The 13,390-nt window shown below is 49.1% G+C and overlaps 1 protein-coding gene across 1 annotated transcript in view; it reads right to left on the minus strand.

The window, feature by feature from the left end:
* Nucleotides 1-12,866, minus strand: part of gse1b (Gse1 coiled-coil protein b) — a 774,862-nt gene extending 761,996 nt beyond the window's left edge. The window contains exon 1 of the mRNA XM_072279929.1: nt 11,043-12,866. Within this exon, the coding sequence (XP_072136030.1) occupies nt 11,043-12,857 (1,815 nt within the window). The 5' untranslated portion in view covers nt 12,858-12,866. The remainder of the gene's footprint in view (nt 1-11,042) is intronic.
* Nucleotides 12,867-13,390: the final 524 nt, after the last annotated feature.

Here is a 13,390-nt window from a genome sequence, read left to right on the forward strand (position 1 = left end):
ATCAGTTTGTCACTCAGGCTCCGAGTTATTCAGAGGGTGGCGAATTTGTGGAATTTATTACCACAGGCAGGTGTGGAGGCCAGGTCAATGGGTGTATTTAAGGCAGAGCATGATAGGTTCCTGATTAGATATGGCATCAAAGGTTACAGGGAGAAGGCCGAGGAGGAAGGATAAAAGATCAGCTATGATTGAATGGCAGAGCAGATGCAATGGGCCAAATGGCGGAATATTCTGCTCCTATGTCTCATATAGCAAATACTTAAGTTATCCTCCTGCTCTACAAATCTACCTTTTCAGTGTAGCACGCTGTCTGTGACTGTCTCTGCCGATTCTGCCTCATCTTGATACCAACGTCATCAGATGTGGCCAACCTGGGCCATTCAATATTAAAACCATGCCAGATAAAGGATCCACCAAACTCAAGTTATATTTTCACCAGGATGTCTATTGTTTGCAGAGTTTCCAGCTGCTCCTTTGAGCAAGAGGATGGTTGTGGTGTGCTATCACAGGTTCCAGTGCAATGCAATGAGGAATGTACAGACACTTTGTTTCCAAGTGAGTTTTTCAATCCTGCACTCCCTGTGGAGATGTCATACTCACAGGGAGCATATGCTGGAGATAGGATTACAACACTGCTATCTACAAAAATATCCAGAGCAGAATTAATAGTTTCTGTTCTTCCAAACTTGTATTATGTTTAGAGCGTGGATTTTGAGCTGTGCTGCACTAAGTCTTGCTGGTCACTGGTCAGTCAGCAGGGATGAGGCAATAAAATGCATTTCTTTCATTGTTATTGTTGTGGTAGCTCATTGAAGCTAACTCATAAATATTTCCTGTCCAGTCTCTTCTTGTGGCTTGAGGTCCAGGGAAGGGAGCCACACGCTGTCCGGTCTCTCCTTGTGCTCGGGGTCCAGGGAAGGGACACCACACTGTCTGGTCTTCCGTGGTGGCTTGGGGTCCAGGGGAAGGGGCCCCACACTGTCCAGTCTCAGGCCCTCCATTCCCATAACATCCTGGTGAATCTTCTCTCCAGTGCAACCACACCCTTCCTGTATTGTAGGGTCTGAGGTCCAAAACCAGAGGGCACAGTTTTAGAAACGCAAACAACAGGAATTCTGCAGATGCTGGAAATTCAAGCAACACACATCAAAGTTGCTGGTGAACGCAGCAGGCCAGGCAGCATCTCTAGGAAGAGGTGCAGTCGACGTTTCAGGCCGAGACCCTTTGTCAGGACTAACTGAAGGAAGGGTGAGTAAGGGATTTGAAAGTTGGAGGGGGAGGGGGAGATTCAAAATGATAGGAGAAGACAGGAGGGGGAGGGATTGGAGCCAAGAGCTGGACAGGTGATAGGCAAAAGGGATACGAGAGGATCATGGGACAGGAGGCCCAGGGAGAAAGACAAGGAGGGCGGGGGGGGGGGGGGAACGCAGAGGATGGGCAAGGGGTGTATTCAGAGGGACAGAGGGAGAAAAAGGAGAGTGAGAGAAAGAATGTGTGTATAAAAATAAGTAATAGATGGGGTACGAGGGGGAGGTGGGGCATTAGCAGAAGTTAGAGAAGTCGATGTTCATGCCATCAGGTTGGAGGCTACCCAGACGGAATATAAGGTGTTGTTCTTCCAACCTGAGTGTGGCTTCATCTTTACAGTAGAGGAGGCCGTGGATAGACATGTCAGAATGGGAATGGGATGTGGAATTAAAATGTGTGGCCACTGGGAGATCCTGCTTTCTCTGGCGGACAGAGCGTAGATGTTCAGCAAAGCGGTCTCCCAGTCTGCGTCGGGTCTCACCAATATATAAAAGGCCACATCGGGAGCACCGGACGCAGGTGAAGTGTTGCCTCACCTGGAAGGACTGTTTGGGGCCCTGAATGGTGGTAAGGGAGGAAGTGTAAGGGCATGTGTAGGTCCTCCCACTTTCTCCAAACTAAAGGTGCAGCTATGGGCACCCGTATGGGTCCTAGCTATGCCTGCCTTTTTGTTGGCTTCGTGGAACAATCTATGTTCCGTGCCTATTCTGGTATCTGTCCCCCACTTTTCCTTCGCTACATCGACGACTGCATTGGCGCTGCTTCCTGCACGCATGCAGAGCTGGTTGACTTTATTAACTTTGCCTCCAACTTTCACCCTGCCCTCAAGTTTACCTGGTCCATTTCCGACACCTCCCTCCCCTTTCTAGATCTTTCTGTCTCTGCCTCTGGAGACAGCTTATCCACTGATGTCTACTATAAGCCTACTGACTCTCATAGCTATCTGGACTATTCCTCTTCTCACCCTGTCTCTTGCAAAAACACCATCCCCTTCTCGCAATTCCTCCGTCTCCGCCGCATCTGCTCTCAGGATGAGGCTTTTCATTCTAGGACGAGGGAGATGTCTTCCTTTTTTAAAGAAAGGGGCTTCCCTTCCTCCACTATCAACTCTGCTCTTAAACGCACCTCCCCCATTTCACGTACATCTGCTCTCACTCCATCCTCCCGCCACCCCACTAGGAATAGGGTTCCCCTGGTCCTCACCTACCACCCCACCAGCCTCCGGGTCCAACATATTATTCTCTGTAACTTCCACCACCTCCAACGGGATCCCACCACTAAGCACATCTTTCCCTCCCCCCCCCTGCATTCCGCAGGGATCGCTCCCTACGCGACTCCCTTGTCCATTCATCCCCCCCATCCCTCCCCACTGATCTCCCTCCTGGCACTTATCCGTGTAAGCGGAACAAGTGCTATACATGCCCTTACATTTCCTCCCTTACCACCATTCAGGGCCCCAAACAGTCCTTCCAGGTGAGGCAACACTTCACCTGCGTCCGGTGCTCCCGATGTGGCCTTTTATATATTGGCGAGACCCGACGCAGACTGGGAGACCGCTTTGCTGAACACCTACGCTCTGTCCGCCAGAGAAAGCAGGATCTCCCAGTGGCCACACATTTTAATTCCACATCCCATTCCCATTCTGACATGTCTATCCACGGCCTCCTCTACTGTAAAGATGAAGCCACACTCAGGTTGGAGGAACAACACCTTATATTCCGTCTGGGTAGCCTCCAACCTGATGGCATGAACATCGACTTCTCTAACTTCCGCTAATGCCCCACCTCCCCCTCGTACCCCATCTGTTACTTATTTTTATACACACATTCTTTCTCTCACTCTTTTTCTCCCTCTGTCCCTCTGAATATACCCCTTGCCCATCCTCTGGGTCCCCGCCCCCCCTTGTCTTTCTTCCTGGACCTCCTGTCCCATGATCCTCTCGTATCCCTTTTGCCAATCACCTGTCCAGCTCTTGGCTCCATCCTCCCCCTCCGGTCTTCTCCTATCATTTTGGATCTCCCCCTCCCCCTCCAACTTTCAAATCCCTTACTCACTCTTCCTTCAGTTAGTCCTGACGAAGGGTCTCGGCCTGAAACGTTGACTGTACCTCTTCCTAGAGATGCTGCCTGGCCTGCTGCATTCACCAGCAACTTTTATGTGTGTGGTAAAGTTTTAGGATGGGAGGGGAAAAATTTTTTTTAAAAAGTCGTGAGGGGCGACTTTTTCCATGCAGAGGATGGCAGGTAATGGAACAAGCTACCAGAAGTGGTTGAGACGGGTAGAGCAGTATCATTTAAGGAAATGGAAGGGCAAGGCTTGAAGAGACATGGGCCAAATGCAGGAAATTAGGACTAGCTGTGTGGGCACGATGATCAGCATGGACTCGATAGGCCAAATGACCTTTATTGGTGCTGTATTGCTCTGTGACGACCCAGTGCAGGATGGCCCATTTCCCTGCTCTACGTCTTGGTAGACTCTAATTGTCCATAGATCAGTAACTGAGTAGTACAATCCCTCAGTGGGGGAAACTGTTGTGTCCTAGCAGGCAAACTACGCCTCAGTTTGAATACATCATCCAATATACATATAGCACCTCCGGCAGTGTAGTACGCACCCTGAATTTACTGCTGGTTTCTGCAGTGAGATTAGGACCCACTTCAGGAGAAAATTGCTATGTTTTCTTTTGAAAACAAATAACGAAAGTGACAAAAACGCCACAGGATATGCCACAATGCCGCAGAGGTGAGTGGAGATACTTCCCACAGCAAAGCTGATGTGGAACAGCATGGCAGAGAAATAGTTTACTTTGGATCCAAGTGATGGTCTCCTGAAAGGCAGTTTTTAACATTTCTGAAATTACAAAAACCCTACTCATACATTCCTGGGTGTCACTACCTGGTCCTGGACCCATCACATAAATACAATTGCAAAGAAAGCACAACACACCTCTAAATCCCTCCCAACCATTGTGCACATCTACATGAAATGCTGTTGTAGGAAAGCAGCATCCATCATCAAAGATCCTCACCACCCAGGCCATGCTCTTTTCTCACTCCTGCCATCGGGTAGAAAGTACAAGAGCCTCAGGACCACACCACCAGGTTCAAGAACAGTTTCTACCCCCTCAACCATCAGGCTCTTGAACAAAAAAGGATAGCTACACCCATCTATTGAGATGTTCCCACTAAAATGATCTCACTTTATCTTGTCATTTCATGCTCTTGTTACTTATTGCTATTTATTTATATTTGTCTCCTCTGCCCCAGTTGATCCTGTTTACAGTTACTATTCTATAGACTTCCTGAGTATGCTTGCAGAAAAAAGAATCACAGGGTTGTATGTGGTGACATGTATGTACTCTGACAATAAAATTTACTTTAAACTTTAAGCTTTCCTGTTGATGTGAAGATCATCAATATGTAAACAGTCAAAGTCATTCCCCAAAGTCTTCCTCTATTGGATGAGGAAGCAAATCATCACTGTAGTGAAAGGGTGAAGAGAACGAGGGTGACATACATTTGACATCATCGTGTTAGGTATTTGTGCTTACATGTATCGAAGATCACTTCAAAGACAGGGAGTCAGAAAAAGTCCGAGGAAGTTGATTCTATCAGAGAAGCTAAAAAAATTCATCTACAGTGTTTTTTCCCTGGAATTTAGAAGAACGGGAATGATCTTACTAAAACATTAGAAATCCAAGGAGGGATGCAAGGTGAACATCAAGATATTTCCTCCAGTGAGAAGATCTTCAATGATGGAACCTAATTACAAGATCAGGGGACATAAATTTACAACTGAGGTGCATAAGAGTTTCTGACAGAGGGCAGTGAATCTCTGGAATTCTTGAGGCTCAAATATTATGGAGGCTAGATCATTTAATAATAAGTACTTTATCGATTCCTAGTGGGAAATTATTTCATTACAGTGGCAACATTTAAAAACACACTCAGCAGTAATAATAATAAATAAAATAATGTTAACTAAAGTACAGAATAATAATATACACAATAATTTACCAATGTGCAATGGCATACAATAATAAAGTATGAAATAATATAACAGAGACTATTGTACTATGATGTGTGTTCTCCTGTCGCACAGAGGTGATCTGTTGTATTTGGTTATTGCACTTGGTCGGAAAGATTTTCTGTAATGATCCTTGTGACAGCAAAGCCTGTTCGAAAGGGTGCTCCACTGATTATTCAGTAGGTCATGGAGATGATGTGCCTGATTGTCTATATGGAGAACAGTTTGTTTAGTGATCTCCTCTCTACCACTAACTCGAAAGAGGCAGACACACTTTTGAAAGAAAGAGCGGGGAATTGAGGCACATGCAACTAGTGGAGCAGAGGAGGCGAGTCCTGGGGCAGATCAGCAATGGTTATATTGAAAGGCGGGACAGACTTGATGGGCTGAGTGGCCTACTCCCTTTCCTAAGTTCTTTGCAGGAAACTGACAGGACGCAATGAATCCCCCTCTCCTACACTTGGAAAGGCTACTCAGGAAATAATAAAATTTTGCAATCCTGCAAATTCCCTCCACAGTAAAATCAATGACTCAATTTTTTTGTTTGGAAATATAGCGAAATCCCTGCTCCTTTAAGTTGCAATGGTACATGTGAACACTAGAGGGTGCAATTACGCAATGTTATGACAGAGTAGGTTTTTTATAAAAAAAACAGCCAAATACACACTTACAATTACTTTTATAATTAACTCTGCAAAACCAACAATTGGACTATCACTAAATTGCTCCTGTTTACTTATAATTGTTCACAGCTGTTTTCCTGCTCTCAGGGCTTGAGTTTGGTAATGCGGGCAACAAAACTGAACATCTGGAATTTTCATTTCCACTCCGCAGCTAAGTGTTGAAGGGATTCCTGGTTTCGGGACTGCATCTGGATGTACAACACTATAACGGCTTGCTCGAGATATTCACTGAGCACTGGTATTGTTTTATACTGAAGGGAACTTCAGCAGGAATGGAGACATTCTGTCCGCACAGGTCAGCAGCCCCCACACCCTACCTCCCCTCGCACTCGAGTTGGTCAGCTACTGCAGATGAAACGGCAGAAAACACAGTGTGACTGCACCACGTGCTCTGCTACTGAACTGCAGTAAGCAGTGGCTCGAGTTCAGTCCCGTTCTGTGCTCTGCTCCCAGCTATTGCTACGGATCGCTGTGCTATGGGATGAGAGCGGTGGGGAGGGAAATCCACTGAGGTTACCACTTCCAGCTGCTCTGCAGTGCTGGCTCTTGGAAGGAAGCAAGGATATCAGCTGGAAACGGGAACGCTGCTCAGCTGCCACGGGCTCCACACTGGGCTGCAGTACAAACGCCTGCAGGCTGCAGTGGAAGTTCCACATCAGTTCAACACCACTTGCTTAAAACAAACGGATATATTTAAAAAGTAATCTGAAACGACCAGCAGAAGCTGGCCATTAATTCAGGCATTACAGAGAGAGATGTGGCCTGAGTTTATGCCTCCGTTCCATCAAGATTTAGCCAGGAATTTAAATTTAAGCACGCTTCATACTCACATTCATGCATGGCTTTAATAAGCTTAACGATTTATGCTGAAGTTGGGGGAGGTGGGGGTCTTGTGAACTTCCTCCACCCATCTCGCAGATCTAGGAATACTGGGCATTGCACCTTAGGCAGAATCCGGAGAGGGTCTTGACAGGGTAGATGCGGAGAGAATGGTTCCCGCTGATAAAAATGGTTAAAAATAAAAAAGCCATCTCCTTAAGGTAAAGGTGAAAGGTAATATTTTCTCTGAGAGTCATGCCTTTGGAACTCTCTTAAGAGCACAGGGAAGCTGTCTTGGAATATTTCTAAGACAAAAGTAGACTCTCAGTAAGTAAGGGAGTGAGAGTTAATGTGAATAAAGAGGAACATGGAGCCAAAAGTCTGCTGTGACTTTCTTGTCTGTGGGAGCATCCAAGAGGCAAGTAGCCTATTCCTATGCTTCATTAATAAACATATTCATATCACCGAATGTACGTTGGAGAGGACCACAACTGAATGGCCAAGATAGAGTGGGTACGGAGAGCATGTTTCCAATAATGGGGCCAAGACCAGAGACCATAGCCTCTGAATACACGGACGTCCCTTTAGAACAGAGATGAGGAGGAAGTTCTTTAGCCAGAGAGTAGTGAATCTGCGGAATTCATTGCCACAGCTGGAGGCCAAAACATCGGGCATAGTTAAATCAGATGTTGATTAGTAAGGGTGTCAAAGGTTATGGGGAGAAGGCAGGAGAATGGTGTTTAGAGGGACAATAAATGGCACAGCAAACTTGATGGGCTGAATGGCCTAATTCTGCTCCAGTGTCTTATGGGGCATCACAGATTTAAAAGAGCTTACACATGATTTGATTGAGAGAATTTGAAACATCAGGATAATTCATCAGGCTGGAGACAGAGAACAGTTCCTTTGGTAGCAAAGAATCAAGAACAAGGAAACACAGTCTAAAAGTTAACAACAGACTTTCAGAAAGGAATTCAGGAAACATACTCTCAGATAAGGGCAGAAATTTACAAATCTCTCCCCTAAACAACTTTTGATTTCATGATTAAGGAAGGAAGAAAGAGTATTGTTCAGCAAGTGTATAAGGGGATTTGGCATTAGGCAAGCAATAACTGTTGAAGTTCAGATAAGCAAAGATCTAGTTAAATGCTCAGCAGTGAGCGAGGGGCTGAAGGGTTGACACCTGTTGCTATAAACGCCTGTGTAAACCCAGAGCTATTTTTGCTCTAGTCTTTTGCACTATTTTGTTATGTTCAATAACTAGAGAAACTAATAACTAATTCATTAATTAACTGACCTGACGTCAGCCATTGCACTTTCCTGCAGGATACATCAAATTGTCTCCTCAGTGTGAACTGTCAATAGTTGTGAGTGAAATGTATTAAAACTCCACACACACACACACACACACACACACACACACACACACACACACACACACACACACACACACACACACACACACACCAGTGCTGTTTGCTCAACCTGTTGCTTCCCTGGAGATTATAACATAAAACTTTTTTGCTCCCAGTGGAAAAGCAGTGGCAACTGTCACAAAACATCAAGCTGTGCTACTAAAGGATTAGGTCAGTAGTAGCTGCAGGAACATGGAAAACAGTTCCAAGCTGAATAAAAAGGTGAATAAATATTTATACCATTTGTTGCTCTACTGTGCAAGTTCAAGTGCGTTGCAAAAACTCACTGGGCAATGATCAGCAGCAGCAAGTAACAGCATTTAGCCAGCCCGGTTCAATGGACTCAAACCAGCTGCACGAAAGGTTAAGAGTTACTCTGTAATGGAAGAAGGAACAGCAGTTGGAGACTCCTCTAAAGGCCCTTACCTAATAAGAGGGAATTATTCCAATAGGAAGACAGCCTCTGCAGCAAAAACTTTTAATAAACAAGATGTTCGCCAAGTGCTTGGAGCAAAATTAATTCTCTCAAGTCAGTATGCCAAATTGTGAAAATTTCATTCACATGCCACTGTTCTGTTTTCAGTTTCCTTAGCTTCAGTGGTTCCAATACACTATGAAAAATGTTCATGTAACACTCACAATACCTCACGCTGTGGCAGCAGCTTCCAGCCCAACACAGATCTCTCCTTCATAGATTACTCCCAGACCAGTATTTTAGCTCCAACATCTCGCAACACCATCCTCAGACTCAAATGGCTTTAGTAGGTGAGTGACCAGATCTCACTAGGGTGCCGGTTCCATTTCCCGCACTTCAAATGTATCTTCAGCATAAAACACGTGCTAAGTTCACCCAGTCGCTTGTTGCAATAACACTAGGTTTCAGTTAGAATGTGTTCAGTGGGGTTTGCAATACAGGCAACAAGCCTACAATACCTCTCGAAGTGACAAGGCAGGATTCACGTGCTGTCTGTATCATGAGTGAAAAGTGGACCAACGGATACCAACAAAACATCTGGCCTTGGAGATTACACCACAGCCTGTATCACATCCTTTTATCGCTTGCTTGATATTTACTGATCTCCCGAGCATTCTGTGAATGACATCAGCTATAAAGTCATTTGCAGCAAAGTGTAAAAGTTCTTACAAGCCCATGCACCATAACAACTGGCAAAATACATTTCACCATATTTCCTCACCACAAAAATCTATTTTTCTTTTACAGCACCTATTTCAGAGAAATATATTGACCGTGGTTCAGTCATTCCCTCTTTGCCAACACTCGCCATCAGAAATCCCACCTCTTGAATGAATGAGGAAGAGCAAGGCTCTAGTGCTGAAAAGGCAAGATCTCAAAGGAAGTAACACTCCAGCCCCACGTCAAGGTACCAATGCTGCCGCGACACAAGCCAGCCTGGCTGAGTCACCTGGGAGAGCGTGTCTGATGCTGAAAGACCCAAAGCACCCAATGACAGCAGGTTACATCACTGATGATGTGTCCCAGCGCATCCTGGGACGCATCTCAGCATCTCTTCGTTATTTCCATTGAGAATGCATTGTGCAACCACTCAGTACCATCCCAATTACTTGGCTCTACCCAAGGTCTGCTTGGGTGTGGTCATGCTACCAAGACAACCTCAGGCAATTATTCTGTCTACTCAATTAACCGCCATTTGTAGAGACTTGAAAAAGAAGCACCAACCAATTGCACAGATGATATAGTACTACCCATCCAAACAATATTATTGTTCAATACAATGAAATGCAGTAGAAAGCTGGAGTGACGTAGTCATGCCCACCCACTGCTGCATAAATGCACCACAAATCAGGCATACACTTACTCCCAATAGCAGAGATCAGAGGCATTCTTGTACACATTAAAGGGATGCCAGCCAGCAATTATCATGCATACCGGGTGGGGGGGGGGGGAACTTTTTTAAACTCATCCTGGTGGTTCCCTGCAGAATGTTCGGCCCCATCACAGGACTGTGAAGTGTCAAACTCATCAGATCACCTTCCCGAATAACCATCCATCGGCAAGGAGGGCCTTCATAACATTTCAGTACTTTCCTGGACACCAATACAGACAGCAGCCTTCAATTTCAGATGGAATGCTGTTCTTAGTTGCAATGAAACAGAATGCAAAAGTAGGGAGAACTTGTTCCAACAATACAGGAAACTGATGATGTTGTACCATGGACAGTTATGCCTTCCTCCTCAAAGGAGGAATGCAACTGCATCTGAGGTAATTCATTGAAGGTTCTTGGGATTGATTCCTGGGAGAAAGTGGTTGTCATCAGGTTCATTGATTACTCATTGGAGATCTGAAGTAGGAGGGATGCATAATAATTCTGAGGCACCCCGGGAGGGGTTGTTGTGAAGGAGAACCTTCCCCAAACGGAGTAAGTTGAGAACAAGGGGGCACGCTTCAGAATAAAGGGTCTCCCATTTACCAGGGAGAAATCTCTTTCACTCAAGAGGGTAGTGGACCTCTGGAATTCCTCAGAGAAGGTGCAGAAGAGGAGTCATTGAAAGAAATCAACAGGTTCGATCACCAGGTAGGAAAGTGTGGGTGGATCAGCCACAATCCTTTCACATGGTGGAGAGAAGGATCTGAATAGCCATTGTCCACTCCTGTTTCTCACATATCTATTAATTACCATTGGATTTTGAATTTTCCCAGCTATTACTATGAGATCTGAATCAGGTCTCTAAACTGTTCCTCCAGCTCTCTGGATTTGTAGTTCAGTCACACCACTGTACAGCCACCAAACATTAATAAGACACAGCCTACCTTCGAATTGGGAGATGGCGATAGAGAATCCACTTGGCTCCCTGGTTTGACGGAGTTCCCAACCAGGACCATAGCTCTGCAATCCTCACACGTGCCAATCGTCAGCTGTTTGCCATCGTCCACCACAAGAGCGTCGGCCACACGAGGTGCATACAGGAACACAGGAAGCCGGGCCACAGTCACTGCTCTCAGCCCGAGGAAGCGCCTCCTCTCCCGTCTGCAGAAGAAGCACACGAACGTGTCCACCTTGTACCGCCGGGACCATGGGCTACCTGGCTGCTGACAGTTCTTGCCACGCCACCACTGCTCCAGGAGATCGTGACAGCACAGGGCGCAGGCAGACACCGTCCCCGCCGACTCCGGGCGGCCCGGACAACGGCGGACGGCTAGAAAGGGGAAGAAGGGCTCCTCCTGGTCCCCGGGGCGGCCGGGCGGATCGACGCTGAGCCGGTACTCCCGGCCGCCTTCCAGCTCCGTGCCGCAGAGTGGGCAGGCGGGCAGCTGCCCAGTCCTCGCGGGCCGGCGCACCTCCGCGGCGGGGCAGCCGGCGCTGATCCGCAGGTACCTCCTGAGGAAAGCCTGCACCGAGGAGATGACCTCGTCCCGCTCCGGGCCCGAGCTGGTGGCCCACAGCTCCTCCAGCACGCCGTAGCACCTCTGGCAGCAGGAGACTTGGCCGCCCTCAGTCATGGCCTTGGCACTGGGTGGGCAGGGCAGGAGGCCGATGAAGGGGAAGTACATGGGGCCCTCCCGGGAGCTGCGGCTGGGGCCCCTGGAGGAGACGGCCCGGGCCGCGGGGCCGCAGTCCTCGCCGCACAGGTAGCAGCCCCGCTGCTCTCCGCCCCCCGGGGCATCGCCCTTGAGGGGCACCACATACAGGCGCTGCAGCACCGGCACCTTGGCCAGCTCGAAGCCCTGCCACTGCTGGAGCAGAGAGTGGTGGCAGAAGGAGCAGACCCAGGTGCTGCCCTCCGGGCCCAGGGGGCGGGCGCCAGGCGGCGGGTAATGCAGCCACAGGAAGGGGAAGAAGGGCTGATCCGAGTCGTTCTCCTGCTTGTGGACGTGCACCCGGTGTTTGGAGCCCGGGGCCAGCCGGACCCCACAGATGAAACAGGCCCAGTGGGAGCGACCGCCCAGCCCGGCCGACCCCCCTGCGCCCTCGACCGGGGTCACGGGCTGTCCGTTCGGCCTGGCGCCCTCCGGCTGCCCCTCGTCCCCCGAGGACCAGCTGCCGCTGCTCCCGCTGCACCTGGAGCGGCCGGGTGTACCCGAGGGGGAGAGGCTGGCGCCGCCCACGTGGGGCTCGGAGGGTCCCGGCGCTGGGCAAAGGGGGCGGCCCGCTTCTGTCTCGGGCTCGGAGAGCTCCTGATCGGACAGGGAGGAGAGGTCGGAGTCATGGCCAGCGACGGGGGCGGCCGGGCTGGGGTTCCACTCGCGGGACGTCCCGCGGCCGTCGCACTGGTGCGGTCGCTTGAGCCAGTACATGCGCTTGTCGACCGGCGTGCGGGTCCTCTCGAATGAGTGCCACTGCTCGGCCAGGAAGCAGCGGCAGACGGAGCACACCAGCACCCAGCCGTCGGCGCTCACCTCCCGGGCTCCGGGAGCCGGCTCCTGCTGCGAGAGGAAAGGGAAGTAAGGCAGGCGAGCCGAGCCGGGACACTTGGCCCGGACCTGCAACCTCTGCTCCCGCCCGGGACTTATACGGCCCCCACAGATGAAGCAATGCAATCGTCCCGGACTGTGTTCCCCGGCCGAGATCGCTGCCATCAGCCGGTGCTTCCTGGACATGGGAACAGCCGCTTCTTTGTCACTCATGTTGGCTGAGAGAAATGCAGTGGCTGCTTTCTCACACACACACACCCTCCCCTCCTCTTCCCTGAACAGTCCCCTCCCCTCCCAGCTCAGTCACCTCTCCCCTCCCCTCCCCTCCCCTCCCCTCCCAGCCCAGCCCAGCCCAGCCCAGTCCAGTCCAGTCCCCTCCTTTGCCGGCCACACTCTCACTGCTGTCCCGGGCGGCCGCGGCAAACTTTGCAAAGATCTCTTCTACGGCTGGCTACCGAGCGCCATCTCATATGGTCCCACAATGCAGCTCCTGGCCCCCAAACTTCCAGAGAAACACCCCGGGCCGCACATGACGATCCGGACTTCACGCCGGCCCGCGGGGCTGAGCGGACTGTGGACAACGGCGGGTCTCATACCGCCGCTTTCTGCAATTGAAACAAGGGAGCGCATATTGCCCACGTTATTCTAACTAAAGAATTGCATGCACCATCTCTCCAAAAAAGTGTGTCTAAACGGGGAATTAGATATACCTTGAACCGTATTCAGGTGACTCACATCTAAAGTCA

This window comes from Mobula birostris, chromosome 15 (assembly GCF_030028105.1).
Source record: "Mobula birostris isolate sMobBir1 chromosome 15, sMobBir1.hap1, whole genome shotgun sequence".
NCBI lineage: Eukaryota > Metazoa > Chordata > Chondrichthyes > Myliobatiformes > Myliobatidae > Mobula > Mobula birostris.